Genomic DNA, 18,189 nt, shown 5'->3' on the forward strand with positions numbered 1-18,189 from the left:
GCTCTATTAAAGAGACTCAGAGGGGACAGGCCAAAGAAGGGCCTACCTGGAAGCAGCAGGGCTTCTGAACAACAACCAAAACCTGTTCAGCCCAGCATGAGCACCACCGCCTTCCATGGTAACTTGACTTTTGAGGATGCTGCAGAGGGTAGGGAAATAGAAGTTATCCTTGGGCAAAAAATTAACTCTGGCAGAGGTTTATAAATGGGATAGAGAGAATGTTCTGCCGCTCATACATTGCTAGAACTTAGTATCCAATCAGGCTAATTTGCAATCAGTAGGGATAATTCTCAACATCATTTATACTGAAAGATACTGTAATGGCCACTTGCTGGGGTGGCTTTTTCAAAAGGATTAGCCATTGATGGACGTAGACCTTGTCTCCATGAATATTAGCCACTGTAGGTAAATAAAACCTCTTGGTACAGAAGCAGCATGCAGCCAGACCACATGCTGAAGATTAATAATGGCACCTGCTCTTGTGAGCTTCTAAGTGCATCTTCTGGCCACTTTTGGAATTAGAGTGCTGGGATATATGAACCTTGGGTTGAACCCAGCAAGGCAATTATGTTCTTAAGTCTCATTGACCTACTCTATATAAAAGAGAGGGCCAAGGAAAAGCAACTGCCTACTGGCAGATTGCAATCCTTGCCTCCAGACGACATAATGACTGCTAGAAGCAAAATTCAGGTTTACTGTGGGTTCTTTTCCCCCGTAGGCTTTGAAACCATGCCAAGGCCTTTTCCACCAAAGTTCCTGTAGCTCCTTGTTTCTTCATCGACCACAGAAACAAGCCAGAAACTAGTGACCATACTTCAGTCATGTGCTAAGTAATAAGAGTAAGTTCAGCATAGAATTAGCAAGGCAGTGGCCTCCTGTACACCAGCCAGCTATACACCAATGAGGAATAAGAGCAACTACCACCAATCCCGCTTCTAGAATTTTTCAGACCATTTTTTAGGTCTGCAAATGGAAGCAACAACCATTCCAGAGATCATAGTAGAATGTGCATTACCAGTTGGCAATGTTGACCAAGCCACAGAGCAGTCTTTGACAGAGGCGAAAGCTGAGGAGGAGGTAGAAGATGAAGATTCTGGGCAGCCACGTCCCTATGTTCTCTACGTTGGCAACCTGAACCCCAAGTATTCCCGCGAAGTTCTCTGCAGCATGCTCAAGGACATCTTGGGCATGGCTAGCGTCACCCTCCAGAGACACAACATTGAAGTGGTAAAGAAACGCAGGCAAGCCTATGCCTTTGTCCAGGTAGCCACAGACTCCAGCTTGGAGCATGTCATAAAGCAGCTGCTACTTGCCTCTGAGACAGAGTCAGAGCTTACCAAGGAGCTTGTGAAGAAAGGGAAGAATCTCGTCGTGGGACATGGCAAGACGTTTGCATTTCATGCCAAAGGTAACAAAGAGGTAAGACTCCAGCAATGGGAACACTGAAAGAAAATAAAATAATAATAATAATAATTTATACCCCGCCCATCCAGCTGGGTTTCCTACAAAAGAGAATATTCATTAGACCTTCAGAGTACTGTACATTACATTTCTTGATTCTGATCCGAGCAGTGAAAGGAAATTAATTAATCACCTACATTCCCGCCCCCATTTTTTTGATAGCTTCTATAGTCAGACATCTAAGGCAAACACCCCAGATTTCACTTTCAAACTTCCAATGACTGTTTAATAATCACCCAGGTCAACTTGTTTCATTACTAGATACACGCATTTCCTCTAGCTCAGCCCCTACCAGAGTCAGACCCTATTACCTCCTTTTGCGTGTCTCAGATGATGAGTTGTCTAACTCCCAGCATCAGTTCCAGTTACAGATAGGTAGCCGTGTTGGTCTGCCATAGTCAAAACAAAAAAATCCTTCCAGTAGCACCTTAAAGACCAACTAAGTTAGTTCTAGGTATGAGCTTTCGTGTGCATGCACACTTCTTCAGATACACTGAAACAGAAGTCACCAGACCCTTCTATATAGTGAGAAGGTGGGGAAAGCTCATACTAACTTAGTTGGTCTTTAAGGTGCTACTGGAAAGAATTCCCAGCATCAGTGTGACAGGAAGGGAGAGGGTTGTTAAAGGGGTTTGTAGGTTATAGCCATCATCTAAATGGCTTCCTAGTTTAAATGACGCTACCTCCCCCCACCCCCGAAGAATTGTATTTGCTATAGCCCATCTCCATGGCATTTGCCCTTACCTGTTTTTCCTTGTCATGTCTGCAGAGTGACTCTGTTGGCAGCAGCTCAGAAACTTTTCTGGGAGGGCAAGGGAATGAGAGAAGCAGGAAGTTGATTCTAAACGAACACCATCTCAACCGCATCAGAAAGTTTCCTCAATACTCCTGTATGGCAGAACAGCCAGAGGCCTTTCTGAGCGGCACCCGCTCAGACAGTGCCATTGTCCAGAGAGCAATCGTAGGGAAAGAGTGCCTATTCTATGGAGCTTCTATGGGCAGCGAAACCCGGAACGTGGAATTCAAACGTGGAAGTGGGGAATATCTGGCAGGTACCCTAAAACATCATGTGCGGAAGTATATGTGCGCATTTCTCAACAGTGAAGGTGGCAGCCTTTTTGTGGGGGTTGAGGATAACGGCATGGTACGTGGAGTCAGGTGTGACCACAAAGATGAAGACAGGATCCGGCTGCTCATAGATGCTCTTTTGAAAGGCTTCAAACCACAGGTTTTCCCATCGGACTACACACTGAGCTTCATCCCAGTTATCAAAGCCGAAGACACTGGCATCTTCCTGAAAGTTATTCGACTAAGTGTTCATCCTCCAAAGCAGAACAAGCCTCTCCTTTATGAAACAGACCAAGGGGAAGTATACATGCGACGAGAAGGTAGTATTCAGGGCCCCCTTACTGGTAGCGCCATTCAAGAGTGGTGCCGGCAGGTAATTTTCAGTTTTTGCAGAGCCTAGCAGGATTGAAATCTACTGGTCTATCTCCAAATGATATGCAAGGCTTCCCCAATTGTTTTAACAATTGTTACTGTCAGGACTGCCGCTAGGTCCCAGCTCACAGAGGACCAACGCCCAGTGGATATTATATACAAAAGTCTTTATTGAAGTTTAGTTTCCATTTCCAAGCTCTGGGCGCGCAGGCCCACGTCTTAACGCTAGACCGGCTAAGTCCCCTCTGACTCACTGCTCCACCCACACCAGTTTAAGATTCTAGCCCGGCTCCACCTCTTGCGCTGCTCTTTCCTGCGTTGGGTCCTTCTGCCCTCTGGGGTTCCCTCCTTCCTGGACTCCTCTGACGCGGAGCCTCCTGAGTCTTGCCCCTCCCTCCGGCGGGCTTTAGGACCTGGCTCCCTTCCCGGGCTCCCCGCTGTGCCGCGCTCCTGTACATTTGAACTTGGCGCGCGCGCCCAGCCGGTGACTTTCCTTCTGACCGTTTCCCCGCTTCCTGATGTGGGTGTTGCCAAACCTGACTCCTCTCCTCCCTCTGGTGGTGAGGACACTGGTCCCGACTCCTGGGACTCCCCCTCCCCACTGCGCTCTGGTGGAGACGCTGGCCCTGATCTCCAGCTGCTGTTCAGGGACTTCCCGCTGGCCCCTCCCTCTTGAGGTTTCTCCCTTGGAATCTCCCTTGCTCTGGCCACCGGCGCTCCCTTCTGTGAGTCCTCCGATTCGCTAGAGAGGCTTGTGGAATAACTCTGGCCACTGTCACTGCCTGCGCCCCCTCGTACTCCTCCTCCTCACTCTCCATTTGCTCCCCCTCCTGTGTCTCTCCTTCTGAACCCCTGACATCCATCCCCCCCTCGAAGCCCCCCCTTCCCCCCTCCCCCTCTTCCGGTGCGGGTTCCGGGTGCTCCATTGTTGTAGGGGTGAGTCCAGGATACAGCTCGTCCCCTGAGGCTTGCAACCATCGAGATAAGTCCGGGAAGTCCCCCATGGGCTCGTCGACGACGACCTCCTCCGCTTCCATCTCCTGCGCGGTGTGCTCGAAATCTGCGCTCGACCCCAAATCACCCAAGAGCCCTCCTCCCCCTGTTGCTTGATGGGGGTCCACCTCCCAGGGCCCCTTCGGCATGTCTCTGCGCCAGCCCACTTCGGGTTGGTCCTCCCACCAATAAGATCCCCCCGTGCCAAAACCTGAAAGTGATCCCTCCGGAGAGCTGCCTCCCGGAGCCGAGTCCTCAGCTGACGAGAAACCCCGGAAAGTGCTGGCCGAGAGTGTGGGTGTGAACAAACAATCCTCGAAAAAGCCCGCCGGCATAGGCTTGTGCGGGAAAAGTGTGTGGAATTCTTCCTTGAGCAACTGCTCTTCCACTGCGTAATCCGGCACCCACCTGTTGGCGCTGGCCGGGGTGTCCTCTGTGGCGAGAAGATATTCAATCCCGTCCTCCCCCCACCTTGAGTCTAAAATCTCAGTGGCTTCATTAAGTGGCTCCCCTTTTGGCGACCCCCCTTTTTTGGGCGCTTCTCTGAGCGGGTCTGGCGCCTTCCCCGGTGCTTGAAACCTGTGGGGCTCTCTGTAGGGCGTGAGCACTGATCTATGAAAGACCGGGTGCATTCTGGAACCCTCCGGGAGTGTCAACCGGAAGGCCACTGGGTTGATCTGCGCCTCTACTTGGTAAGGCCCTAGCTGCTTGTGCCCTAGTTTCTTCTTGGCTAACGATCTGGCTGGAACTGCTTGTGCTGCCAACCAGACCCAGTCTCCCACCTGGATGTCCTCCCCAACCCTCCTGTGTCGATCTGCCTGCACTTTGTAAGCCTGTTTTGCCAACTCTAACTGCCTCCTGAGCTGCTCGTGGATCTCCTGCAACTCCGCTGCCACTTCCTCTGCTCCCTGTGGCTCCCCCTCCCGCACTGTGTCCAGACCCGGGAAGGTTCTGGGATGCCTCCCGTAGTTGGCGAAAAATGGGGTCACCCCCGTGGACCCGTGCTTCGTGTTGTTGTAGGCAAACTCGGCCAACGGTAGATAGTCCACCCAGGTCGATGGCTGCTGGTTCGCGTAGCATCTCAGGTACTGCTGCATGATGGCGTTGACCCTTTCCGCCTGCCCGTTAGTTTGCGGGTGTCTCGCCGACGCCAGGCTGACCTTGACGTTCAGGAATCCCATCAGCTTTTGCCAGAAGTTGGAGATGAACTGGCGCCCCCGGTCGGACAAAATAGACCGTGGTAGGCCGTGCACCTTGAACACGTGGTCTATGAACATCTTAGCGGTCTGCTCGGCCGTGGCCACCTTCGCGCACGGAATGAAGTGGGCCATCTTGGTGAACAGGTCCACTACCACGAGCACTGCCGTCTTGCCCCTTGAGCTGGGTAGATCTGTGACAAAGTCCAGGGCCACCCTCTCCCACGGTACGAACGGTGTCTGTAGAGGTTCCAACAGGCCCGCCGGCGGCTGGTGCACAGGCTTAGCCCTTTGGCAGGTGTCGCACCTATTGACATAGTCCGCGACATCCCCCCGCATCTTAGGCCACCAAAAGTCTCTGGCTACTAAGTCCACCGTCTTCTCCTTGCCGAAGTGCCCCGCGCTGGGCGCGTCGTGCAGCTGTTGCAGGACCTTCGCGCGGAGGCTGTCTCCTGGTACGTAGAGGACTCCCTTGCGTAGGAGCAGGCCGTCGCGCACTTGGAATTCGTCGCCCCTCGCCTTGCCACTGCACACCTCCTCCATCTTGGCTCGGGCGAACGAGTCCGTTTGCAGCGCGCGGCGCACCGCGTCCAGGTCCACCGTGGCTGACGCGCATGCCCACGCCTGTGGTGTGAAAATGTGCTTGGCCGCCGCCGGTGCCTCTGCCTCCAGATACTGCGGTTTTCTGGACAGCGCGTCCGCCAAGACGTTGCTGTTTCCTGGGATGTACTCAATTCTGAAGTCGAAATCTGCAAAGAACTCCGCCCAGCGGATGTGTCGCTGGTTCAGGAACCTCGCCGTGCGCCAGTACTCCAAGTTCTTATGGTCTGTGCGGACCTGCACCGTGTGCTTGGCTCCGACGAGGAAGTGCCGCCACGCCTTGAAGGCTGCATGTATGGCCAGCAACTCCCTGTCCCAAATGGTGTAGTTCTGCTCCGCTTTGCTGAGTTTTCTGGAGTAGAAAGCGCACGGCTTCCAGTCCCCCTGGTGGTCTTGCTGCAACAGAACGGCTCCCACGGCCCTGTCTGAGGCGTCCGTCTCCACTCTCATGGGCCTGCTGGGATTTACGTGCAGTAGGTTCTCTTCGGAAGCGAAGAGCTGCTTGAGCTTCTGAAAGGACTGCTCTGCCTGCTCCGTCCAGATGAACCTCTTCTTCTTGGAACTGAGGGTGTCGGTGATGGCCGCTGTCTGCATGGCGAAACCCTTGATGAACTTGCGATAAAAGTTGGCAAAACCGACAAACCTCTGTACTTCCTTCCTATTGCGTGGGCTCTTCCAATCCAGTACTGCACGTACCTTGGCACCGTCCATAGCCAGTCCCTTGTTGGACAGTTTGTAGCCCAAGAAATCCACCTCCGTCTTGTCGAACTGGCACTTCTCCAGCTTGGCGTACAGCCTGTGCTCCCGCAGCCTCTGCAGAACTTCCCTAACATCTCTCTCGTGAGCCTCCGGCGATTCCGAGAAGATTAGGATGTCATCCAGGAAGCAGACGCACTTCTTGTAGAGGAGACCCGCCAAGACATGATGCATGAAGGCTTGAAAGCAGTGGGAACCATTTTTTAATCCAAAAGGCATAACTCTGTATTCATAAGTGCCCAGCGGCGTAAACATGGTTGTTTTCCACTCGTCGCCTTCCCGTACGCGAATGAGATTGTACGCTCCGCGCAGATCCAACTTGGTAAAGATGCGACCCTTCCTCACCGTCGCCAGCAGGTCATCGATCTTGGGCATAGGGAAGGCTGAGGGCTTGGTCTTGAGGTTCAAGAAGCGGAAATCAACGACCAGCCTCTTTTGGGGCATGTCCCGCTTCTTTACAAAGAACACTGGACTACCTCCTGCCGCCTTGGACTCCCGGATGAATCCCCGCTTCAGGTTGTGATCTATGAACTCCCTGAGCTCTTGCAATTCATCCTCAGACATGGAGTACAGTTTCCCCGTCGGGAGCGTCGCCCCGGGCAGGAGGTCGATCTTGCAGTCGTAGGGTCTGTGGGGTGGCAGCTTATCCACCTCTTTCTCGCAGAAGACCTCCAAAAACTCCTTGTATTTGTTAGGCACCGCTTGCAACATGCCCAAGTTCAGCTGTGGTCCATCCTCGTGCCCCTCATCTTCCAAGTCCGCCAGGATGCAGTGTTCTGCGCAGTAAGAGGAGCCGAAGGTCAGTTGCCGCTGGTACCAAGCTAATGCCGGGCTGTGCCTATCCAGCCAACTCATTCCCAACACTATGGGCGTGTCTGACAGGCGGGTGACGTTGAAGCTGATGACCTCACGGTGGTTTCCAATGCGCATCACCATTGGCGGCGTCTGCTGTAGCACTTGCCCTCCCAGTAGCTCCCTGCCGTCCACTGTGACGACTTTCAGAGGTACCGCCGCTGGCAGAAGGGCTATGCCATGTTGCTGGAGGAACTGCATGTCTATAAAATCTGCATTGCTCCCCGAGTCGATGGTGATGGGAATTTCCACAAGTAGCCCATTGGGGAGCTGAAGGGATGCGGTGAGCTGCACTACTGGTTTGGGTGGGAGGGGGTCGGTGGGCTGTAAGATCCCTGGGGATTGCTTCACTGACTTGTCTGGCTGGTCCCCAGAGACGCCATCTCCAGCCAGACAGTGGAGTTTTCCTGCTGCGACTCCCTCTGCTGAATTGCGTCTGTTACTGTCGCTGCGGCTGCAGTATGCTTGTGAAACCGCTGGGGACACTCTTTTGCCATATGCTGAGCACTGTCGCAGATGTAGCACTTCCTGGTTCCTCTAGGAGGCTTCATCTTGACTGCTCCCGGAGTTAGGGCTCCGACTGTGGAGTGAGCCTTAGCACCACCTATCTCCATCGGCTCCTCTCCCCCTCCCAGCGGAGGCATGGATCGAGCGCGCGCCGCCTCCTTGGGGAAGGGAGGCAGTCCTCTCGCTGGCGTGCGTCCCAAATGCCCTTCCTCCCTGCCCCAAGGGCGTCCTTCCAACCGAACCCCAATGGAGAGTGCCCGTTCCACCACTTCCTTGGTGGTTTGGGGTCTTCCCCCCCTTGCGATCTCGTCTTTCACAGCTCCGCTCAACCCCTCCCAGAACAGGTCTCTGACGGCAGGCGATTCTTTCTCCCAGGCTAGTACATTCACCAATCCGAAAAAACGTGAATGATATTGCCTCACAGTGGCTTTACCTTGTCTTAGTCCGTGAATCTCCCTCCTAGCGATATCCACATCAATCTCAGATAAAAAACACGCATCCATCACTTTAATGAAGGCAGTCGCATTTTGGAGGGCTGGATCCTTGTCTCTCCATAGATTGCGCAGCCACGATTTTGCCTCCCCCCGTAAATGCGAAATAATAAATCCCACTCTCTCTTCCTCATTTTTAAAGTCTTTGTCAAGCAGCTGCAATGCATAAATCACATCTGCTCTGAAGTTAGGATACTCCTGCAGGTCCCCATTGAAGTGAGATACCAGGCTCCCTCCTCTGTTTCCCAGCCCAATCCCTTCTGGTCTGGTGGCGGGTAGCCTCTGTGTACTTAGCACTTCTAAACTGGTTCGCAGATCCTGGCAGGCAGCAGCTGCTTCCTGTTCTTTCTTTCTGGAAGCCGCAATTTCTGCAGTCAACTGCGTCACTGCGTTTTGCAAACTCGCTATCCTCTCTTCGGTAGTCATTTCCCTGTTTTTCGTGAGCTCGCGAAACACCAATCTTCACCCCTCGCTGCTTTCCCGCACTCCACGAGGTTGCAAAATTGGTGAAAATGGAGAGGGGACTTACTGTCAGGACTGCCGCTAGGTCCCAGCTCACAGAGGACCAATGCCCAGTGGATATTATATACAAAAGTCTTTATTGAAGTTTAGTTTCCATTTCCAAGCTCTGGGCGCGCAGGCCCACGTCTTAACGCTAGACCGGCTAAGTCCCCTCTGACTCACTGCTCCACCCACACCAGTTTAAGATTCTAGCCCGGCTCCACCTCTTGCGCTGCTCTTTCCTGCGTTGGGTCCTTCTGCCCTCTGGGGTTCCCTCCTTCCTGGACTCCTCTGACGCGGAGCCTCCTGAGTCTTGCCCCTCCCTCCGGCGGGCTTTAGGACCTGGCTCCCTTCCCGGGCTCCCCGCTGTGCCGCGCTCCTGTACATTTGAACTTGGCGCGCGCGCCCAGCCGGTGACTTTCCTTCTGACCGTTTCCCCGCTTCCTGATGTGGGTGTTGCCAAACCTGACTCCTCTCCTCCCTCTGGTGGTGAGGACACTGGTCCCGACTCCTGGGACTCCCCCTCCCCACTGCGCTCTGGTGGAGACGCTGGCCCTGATCTCCAGCTGCTGTTCAGGGACTCCCCGCTGGCCCCTCCCTCTTGAGGTTTCTCCCTTGGAATCTCCCTTGCTCTGGCCACCGGCGCTCCCTTCTGTGAGTCCTCCGATTCGCTAGAGAGGCTTGTGGAATAACTCTGGCCACTGTCACTGCCTGCGCCCCCCTCGTACTCCTCCTCCTCACTCTCCATTTGCTCCCCCTCCTGTGTCTCTCCTTCTGAACCCCTGACAGTTACCATTGTTAAATGGGGGAAAGGGCCATAGCTCAGTGATAACCATTTGCCTTGCATGCATGCTCAACTCCTGACATCTCCCCTGCCTGCAACCCTGAAGAGCAGCTACCAGCTAGTGTAGAGAATACTGAAGGGTGAACCAATGGTCTGATTCAGTATAAAGCACTTTCCTGTGTTCTACAACAAAAATGCTTTCTTCCCCCACCCCACCCCCCTTCCTCAATTAGGCTGCTGAAATGAAAGGCAGAGGAAATCCCTAAGTGGATTTTTGTGTGTCACTTTGGGTCTGGATTTTGATACGTGGCAGCAGAGTGGGGGAGTTTTTATTTTGTCAAAATTATTTGCAACTTGGCTCAATAGGCATAGGGAAAGTTTAGCCACAGACGGGCACCTTCACTGCTTTCTTCAGAAAATGTTACACTGGAACTAGGGGAGAATAAGAACTGACTGACTTGTGAACTGCCCTGAGGGTATAGGGCGGTATATAAATTTAATAATAAATAATAATGACCTTTAAAACATTTAAGACCAAATTACTTTCCATTGGTTATCAGTGAGGAAGTGGACCTTGTAAAAATAGATGCCTCAAAATATGGATTCTATTAGGGAAAAAATTATAAAACCTTTTGATCAGCTTCCCACTTAGTTCTAGCCCCCAAAAGCATAATTGACTAATTCTATCCCTGGTGGACTGACATTGTGGCAGCCATAGCAGGCAGATGCGATAAATCACATTATCTGCTGTCTTTGGCCTTTGATTGCTATTCTTTGCTTGATGATGCACACCGTAGCTATCACTTACTGCTGCATTTGAACCAAGCCAAACAGCCTGGCCTGAAATACATACTGCCAATTCCCTCAAATCTATTCACCCTTCTAGCAAAACTCACTGCCAGAGATCAATTTTGGACAAAAAGGTAATTTGGCAGCAGCTGCAAATATCTGAAAGGAAATAACTCCTGCTTTTTATAAATCTCCAGAAATGGACAGAGGAGATCAAGAAGTTGGAGGTGAAAGTAGAAAGCTTGCTGAAGGAGAAGGAAGCCTTCCAGCAACAAAATACCAGCAATGCTACCTGCTGTTTTTTCATGTGACAGCTAAACACCACCACAAGCCAACCAGTTACAAAACCTGCACACAAAGGAAATGTAGTCCAATAAAGAGCTTGCGTCTAACAGGTTTCTTGTATTTGTAGGTGGTTCGCAGGAAGAATTCTGGAGCCATGACTGGGTCTTATTCCTAAGTTGGGTACCTTCTTCAAGGCTACTGGAGAGCATTATTCTCCTTTGGCATCAAGACTGCACATTAACATTTTAACTCTGAATGGCACCACTGGATTTTGCTTCCTATGGAAAAATGCCATACATGGTGGTAAAGCTATGAAATAGTGGGAGGGAAATTTTGTGTATTAGCAATCTCTATAGATAATTAACCCTTGCTTTCCAAAACAGCATTTTTCTTCAACTACTTATCCAGGAAGTTGCTGAAGTAACCCATTAGCAGGAAGGAGAAACAGGTATGAAGTAGACACCATCTTACAGCAAGATGGTGAAGGGGGGCGAGTGTAAAATGAGTCCTCAAGTTTGATAGATAATCAGAACAGACACACAGATTGTGTTCCCCAAGTTTTATTAAACTCAGAAGTGTTTAGATATGCGGTACATTTTTTTAGTAACAGTTTCTCGTAGCTTGCTGGAAAGGCAGTTTACAACCTACACTGGAAAAGGGGAGATTACAAACACTTGTTTCATGCAGCTCCCGCCTTTTGCAGAAGCCTAGCGTCGCCCTTTTCCTCTTCTTTGGGATGGAGTAAATATATTGCTGAGCACAGGCCACATATTGCATATGTGTCACATGACAAGTTCCCAGCAGTGTGGGGCCTCGGACGTTTTAGTCCAAGGCAAGTCTCTCAATGAGAGTTGCAAAGGCAGCTTCTGAAAAGTCATTTTCTTGTACACATGGCCCCCTTGATGCAAGGAGTTATGGCAGTCCAGGAAGCAGGACAAAAACAAAAACTGCCCATCACAAGCTTCTAAAAGGGGTGGTGGTGTTATACTCTATTTTAATTATATCACTGCAGCATAATATGACTTGTACAGGATTAGAATTAACCAAATACCCTAAGATTTGACCAGCAGGAAGAGGAATCTCCTGGAACAAAGGTTCAATGGTGGCACCAAATCTCACCACTTTGCTTCTCAATATGTGTCAAGTTATTCCCTCTTTGTGGCACCTCTCTTCCCACAATCCACCAAGAGAGTAAATACTGTCATTTAAACCAACCACAATGGAAGTGAACAGAAAGCCTAGACACATATTCTCCTTGGCAACACTGACCATTTACACTGTATCAAGGCTCTTCAGAAATCCAGAATTTGTCCCCCTCTTTGCTCTGTTTCTGAAGTTCTTGTTCTTAAGCTCACCATCGTGCACGGGTGAGCACCACTGTGTCAGCTTCTCAGAATACAAAATAAGTTTAAATGAACAAAAGAAGTGTGTGCCATGATTTTTCAAAAAACAATTAACGTGACGTGATTTAAGAGACTCCAGCAGTTCAACTATTGCATCAAAGGAATGAAGGATCTTCTGAATATTAGGCATATCTGGAATGATGGGGAGGAGGGTAGATAAAAGAGACAAAAGGATTTTTTTAATAAAACAAATGCATTTGTTTTAGTATATATTTACATCACAGGTGAGAAACCTCAGGCCCAGAAACCACCCAAGTCTCTCCCATCTGGCCCTTGGGAGTCTCCCCAAGCCACACACCATCCTTAGCCACCCCTTTCACTGCTCATGCTCCATACTTTCTCGAGTATTTTTGCCTGGCTGGAAACTCCTTGAACTCTGACTGCCTCTTGTCTGAATGGAGGATACTCTGTGTGTGTGTGTGTGTGTATAAGTGCTAACTAGTCAAATGTATGTTTCCTTCTGACACCACCCGCCACTGACATGGCCCCCAAACAGTTACTCAGAAGGGAATGTGGCCCAATTTACATGCTAGCTTTCTTTTAGTAGCATAAAATGTTTGCTGATTTCTCTCCTGACACATCTTTACAGAACAGGTTAGTCACTGAGAGGTAGTGATTGACACCACCCAGAGAACTTCATGGCAAACTGTGGATCTGAATCCTTGTCTCTTTAGTCTGACACTCTAACCACTATACTACACTGCTTTTCCTTTCCACAAAAGGACCCAAGGCAATGTACATGGAAATGTCACTGTTAGCAAAGCACACTAGCCAGGTTCAACATGTAGATCTCATGGTATATTTAGCTTTGCCTGTATTTGTGCACTATGCTTTGAGATGCCACTCCTCCCAATCTGAAAGCACTAAGACCAGACAATCCCCCCCCCCCCCCATGGTTAAGAAACGCCCAGAGATTTGGCCCAAATTCACAACTGGGAGAGATGGAAGAAAGATAATTTGAAAGTTCAGAACATGAAAGGACAGCATTACCAGCAATCACTCGTGATTCACTGCAGTGAATTTCAGTTCTGTGATCTCAGAGTCTGGTGAACTACTTCCGCTTCTGTCGCTGTAGGTATCCCTGTAACATTCAGACCATTAGAAAGATAAGCACTTCTACACACTGGCTCTGGCTCATTAGTTACAAATGCAAGTTCATCTAAATGACCTAGCCAGTCAGAAACTACAGCCTATGACAGACTTCCACAAAGTAGCCTAGCTGGTCCTTCTCAGCAAACCTGGCAGTGACAACAGCAACATTTTAATTTCTCACAGGACCCCACAGCATCTGACCTAGTGTCACTCTAGGGTACAGAATGAAATAAATATGACTTTCGGACCCCAATCACATAAGTGGGGGTGGAATGGGGGGCAGAGACATCAGTGCTGGTGGGTCTTACTGGGCCACCAGAGTCCCAACAGCTACTCTAGGATATCAGGTGCTGACACCAGGCCTGCTTTCCAGCCTTTGAGGATTCTCAAACATCCAATTTGTGGCTTGTATTGTTCTTTAAAATCGCCCGATTTGTTAAAAAGGCATGGACCTTCTTAGTGCAGAGGGCAGGCACTGACCAGGTGACATTAAGGATTCTTGCAGCCCTTTATTCAAGGGGCAACTTCAAGTGCTAGGCAGAATAGCAATAAAGGATACCATGTGCAGCGCACTAAGGGGGGGGAGCATGCTTTTTGCAAAAGGAAATATACAGGAGACTGCCACATCTCTAGAACACACACTAAAATGCAGGAGAGATGAATGGAATTCCGCCTTCGCTATGTTGAACAGAAAATGTAAGCCTTGTGCACATCCCCTTGCAGCTTCTCCGAGACAAAGCTCCTAGAGAGTGCAATTTTGTGAAGAGTCATTCTGAGTCTGGCAAAACTCCACAAGCCTTTGGCAGGCAGACTACTATAGTGCCAGACTACACTGGGAGGGAAAGGGGGGGAGAGATTGTTTGGTAGCAATTTCTTTGTAAGTGGAATGATACCAGAAGACTGGCCTTAATCATGACAGAGCATTTAGGACACTGATACCCAAAATATGTGTCAGCAGTATTCTCCACTACTTAACAGTATACTGATGTCAGCTGCAACAAAAGATAAAAGCAGACCAATTTTCCAAAGGAGGGAGATTAAGCCAGAGACTAATGAGCCACAGTAGAAGCAAAACTCCCTACACTTTCATTCTACAAAGGCATTACTGATACTGTAGGCCCAAGTTCAAGGAAGGAAGATACAATACAGCCTTAAGGTTTTTATGCCTAACAGAAATAGGGAGACAGCCTTTCATTGGTGCACCATGCTGAACAGAAAACACTGCCAAGCCGGCAGTTATACCACGAGCCAAGACACTCAAGCTGAACTTACCTGGGGGAGAGTCTGCATCCTTTCTGTAGATAATGTGTGAGCCTCCCTGCAGAAGCCAAGAGGAGGCCGAAGTAGGGAGGAGATGGCTTTATAGGTCTGGAGAGGAACTCTGGATGAAACTGAACACCGACAAAAAATGGATGCTCTAGGAGAGAAGGTGGTAACATGCTTTGTTAGGTTACTATCTAAAGCCCTCTCAATCGGCAAGGCCAGGCCAAAGTACATAGGCAATATAAAGCTTTTCTGAGTACCATCATCCATCTCTCTGCTGCATCTACTAACTATTGTGGTACTTGACATTCATTCTCCCCATCCAAGGAAGGAAGAGTTCCTCTTTCCATATTTGTTGTCACCTAAGACAACAGTGTCAGTCTCCCAGCTACTAATTCAAGTGCTTACCTTCCAGCTCAACCACCTCCATTCGCTCTCCTTCGACATCCTGGCCCACAAATTTCAGACCGTTTTCTTCAAAGGTGTTTTTCAACTCTGGGTTTACCTGTGGAAGGGAAAGTGGTGTCACTTCTCTTCAGAAAAGCCAATGTGGTGGCGGGGGTTGATAAATATCGCTGCATACTAGATGACATACCTCGTATCTGTGTCTGTGCCTCTCTTCCAAATAGTCACCGTCTCCATACAGTTTTCCTATCCATGGAGAAAATATGGCTGTGCTTATTACAGACTGGCTAAACACATTAACACCACACCTTCGCCTCCAAAGAATAAATTTCAGAATTCTACTGGACCACCAAATAAGATAAAGAAGAGACTTGCTAGACCAGCCTAGGGTCTATTTAGACCAGGCATGTCCAAAGTCTGTTTTGGGGACCTAATCGACCCCCCCGGCCATTTTTATCCAGCCCCTGTGGCAGTATATTTATTGGGGTCAAATCCTAACGAAAGCTCAACAAGTTCAATCCTAAAAAAAAGCTCAACTTTGGTTGGCCCTCACGCATGTTCACTTCATCAAATCTGGCCCTCTTTGAAAAACGTTTGGGCATCCCTGATCTAGACCAACGTGCTACATCCCAGTGGCCAACCAGAACCAAGAACTTCAATAATGACATCAAGGCAATTGTCTCCCCCTGTCGCTCCCCAGCAACTGGCATATCATCTCTGGACCTGGTTTGGTTCTATTTAACCATCACAGTCAGCAGCCACAGACTGAGCTGTCTAATCCCCTTTAAAATCAAAACTACTGGCCATCACATCATCTAGCAGTGAATTCCATAATTTACATATGCATTGTATAAAGTAGTATTTCTTGTCTACACTAAACTTGCTACCATTAAAAGTCCCTGTACCACCACAAAGTTTTGGTATGAAATGAGAGAAAACGTCTCTGTTCCTGAAAAGTTTGTTCCAAGAAACTTTCCAGCTGGATCAACACATCTCTGCCATATTTATCCATTTTGTATTGCTTTTAAATTCATCTGTTATTCTTTTGTGCCGTTTTGAAACTGCTTTTATTATATGTTGTGTGCATTGCCAAGGGACATACGTGGAAGGAGACTGATCAATTAAAACAACAGGAGTGGGAGCCGTTTAGCACAAAATCTTCCAGTACTTAAACACAATAGATCATGCATTTGTACCATCACTGTTCACCAACAAGCAAAAGGAAAGTGGAATACAAAGGAGGAGAGATAACATAGGTCTAGGAAGAGCCATACTCATGACTGAGTTCTTGGTGTGAAAAACTGTCTTCCTCTTCCCAAGCCTCATGGTCCCACCCATTTGGCCAGGATTATGCTCCGGCATGTCTACGATCTGAGGAAAGTAATTCAAAAGAGGACAATGGGATTGAAAAGGAATTAGAAGATAAGCATACACCAAAGGGTAGCTCTTGGCATAAACAAAAGGCCATAAACATCAATCATAATCATTTGTGTTCTACAAGTAGAAAACTGGTTTCATCACATTTCAATCAAGCCAAGAGATTACTTTAGAGAGGAGTCATGGGGCTCTGTAGTGGAACGGCCTGGACTTTCCATTCAAAACAGATAGTCATTCAGTTCTGTAGGTTGGCTGGGGGCGAGGAGGGAGAAGAGAGATGCAACAGACACATAGGCTCAAGGGGACCATGGGCGTGTCACTGTCTCTCAGCCTAAGCTTCCTCACAAGGCTGTTGTGAGGATAAAACATGGAGAGAGAAAACCCTGTACGCCACCTTGAGCTCCTTGAAGGAAAGGTGGGCTATAAATGTCCATAAATTTAAAAAAATCAATAAAATCAATAAAATAAAAGCATAAATATGGTGTTAACTGTAAATGATCCTACATCCTGGGCCTATATGCATCAAATTTGACATGCCATTCTTAACGTATTTGAACATTATGTCCCACATGGATAGAGAGGTCTTGCTTTCTCTCCAGGTATATGGGCCAAAACTTGTCATACCCAGAGTAGACCTACTAAAGTTAATGATTATGGTTACATTAGGACCATTAATTTCAATGGTTCGACTCTGAGTAAAACTCAGTTGAAGACAACCTTGAAAGTTTTGACTTATACAATGCAACAGAGATAGGCACCATAGCCACAATGCTCCATTCATCAATTTGTGGTTGCATTCCATAAGACCATAAGGGGAGTATGTTTCACACCCCAGCCGTTTATTCTTGCCATTAATTTCTGTGCAAGCCAGCCAACATATTTCATATTTTTGGTTCTCTATGGAAAAATGCTGAATGGTCTTGGCGTGCAAGAAGTACATCATACTTACCACTGGATGTGTAGTTTTGGGGTCAAATTCTGTAGAGTTGGCATCTGCCAATTACAAACGTTGATCAGATATGGCTAGCAGTGCAAACCCCTATTTTCCATCAATCACTAGGTCTGCAGGATAGGTCAGCATTAACCCCAAATTGCAGGGCTGCAAGTGAGGGTTTGAGATCATGACCAAAGCATAATTTAGCTATGGGCTTATGGTTTACAGTCCAACCTTTAACTACTCACATCCCATACCATATAAGGCTTCTTTTTTCAAAAAGGAGCCTCTAGGCACAAAACTCAGAAATATTAACATAACACACAGCTAAAGAATACTTTTCAGGGTGCTCATGATGTGAGTTGGGCTGTACTGGTCATGCTATCATGAATACCTGTGACCCATCCTGCAGACTTGATTCAGGGATTACGGAGACAATATGTCCCTAAAGCACTCTCAAGCTACACAGATCTTAGCTATTATCCTGTGAAACTCTAAGATCAGTAGTGAATGCACTGGAAATACTGCCTCCTATTCCAATCAGTTCAATTGAATACAACAGTTTGCATAGCAGATGTCTGTGGCTTGGAAAACAGTTACAAGGACAGAGTGAAGAAAAATGGGTGCTATTCCCCTTTAAGGCTAGTCATTTTAAATGTCACAGGTAGTAATTTATACCAATCCACTAGAAACACCAGTCATTAGCAATCTTAAGTATTGGCACCCATAAATCCATCCCCAATGAAGTGTTTTTACATCATTGCATTTACCTTTCCAACCCAGGATATTGCGGGCGAATTCCACAACTGCTAGCTGCATTCCCAAGCAGACTCCTGCAGAAAAAAACAGCACAAGCACTCTCTTCAAGTCCACAATAACTCTGTCATAGCAACCACTATTTGCATCAGGGGCCACATAAGCACAAAGATGACAAAAATGTTATAATGATGGGGGGGCGCTGTACAGGGGATGCTGATCTCTGCTTGTATGTCCCCCCAAGCAAGCTCAAAGTCATGAAGAAAACAGATATTGATCAGTGAAACTCCTCATGAAGAAAACA

General features: G+C 48.5%; 2 protein-coding genes across 12 annotated transcripts in view; one reads left to right on the forward strand and one right to left on the reverse strand.

The window, feature by feature from the left end:
* SLFNL1 (schlafen like 1) lies at window positions 1-12,246 on the forward strand. Of its 3 annotated transcripts, none has more exons than XM_083750883.1 (4): window positions 1-118; window positions 719-1,419; window positions 2,231-2,849; window positions 10,568-12,246. In XM_083750883.1, the coding sequence occupies exons 2-4, from the start codon at window positions 970-972 to the stop codon at window positions 10,780-10,782; spliced, it is 1,284 nt and encodes a 427-aa protein (XP_083607009.1). In that variant the 5' UTR covers window positions 1-118; window positions 719-969; the 3' UTR covers window positions 10,783-12,246. The 3 variants fall into 3 exon arrangements, with proteins under 3 accessions (XP_083607009.1, XP_083607010.1, XP_083607011.1); XM_083750884.1 differs by having other exon boundaries at window positions 4-118; window positions 2,231-2,902; window positions 10,568-10,762; XM_083750885.1 differs by having other exon boundaries at window positions 60-148; window positions 2,231-2,902; window positions 10,568-10,762.
* CTPS1 (CTP synthase 1) overlaps window positions 11,200-18,189 on the reverse strand; it is a 19,395-nt gene continuing 12,405 nt past the window's right edge. For all 9 annotated transcript variants that reach the window (XM_083750779.1, XM_083750778.1, XM_083750783.1 and 6 more), the window contains 8 exons: window positions 17,900-17,962; window positions 17,145-17,188; window positions 16,093-16,189; window positions 15,009-15,064; window positions 14,822-14,918; window positions 14,423-14,567; window positions 13,049-13,139; window positions 11,200-12,190 (listed from right to left, as the gene is read on the reverse strand). In XM_083750779.1, the coding sequence (XP_083606905.1) occupies window positions 13,055-13,139; window positions 14,423-14,567; window positions 14,822-14,918; window positions 15,009-15,064; window positions 16,093-16,189; window positions 17,145-17,188; window positions 17,900-17,962 (587 nt within the window). In that variant the 3' untranslated portion in view covers window positions 11,200-12,190; window positions 13,049-13,054. The remainder of the gene's footprint in view (window positions 12,191-13,048; window positions 13,140-14,422; window positions 14,568-14,821; window positions 14,919-15,008; window positions 15,065-16,092; window positions 16,190-17,144; window positions 17,189-17,899; window positions 17,963-18,189) is intronic.

This window comes from Podarcis gaigeae (genome assembly GCF_964106915.1).
Source record: "Podarcis gaigeae genome assembly, chromosome: 8".
Lineage (NCBI taxonomy): Eukaryota > Metazoa > Chordata > Lepidosauria > Squamata > Lacertidae > Podarcis > Podarcis gaigeae.

Bases quoted from the DNA above. Each gene is read 5' to 3' on its own strand.
- SLFNL1 (XM_083750883.1), top strand. From the start codon at position 970: ATGGAAGCAACAACCATTCCAGAGATCATAGTAGAATGTGCATTACCA. The intron at 1,420-2,230 runs GTAAGACTCCAG...TCATGTCTGCAG, and splicing joins ATGCCAAAGGTAACAAAGAG to AGTGACTCTGTTGGCAGCAG. The intron at 2,850-10,567 runs GTAGTATTCAGG...ATAAATCTCCAG, and splicing joins AGTATACATGCGACGAGAAG to AAATGGACAGAGGAGATCAA.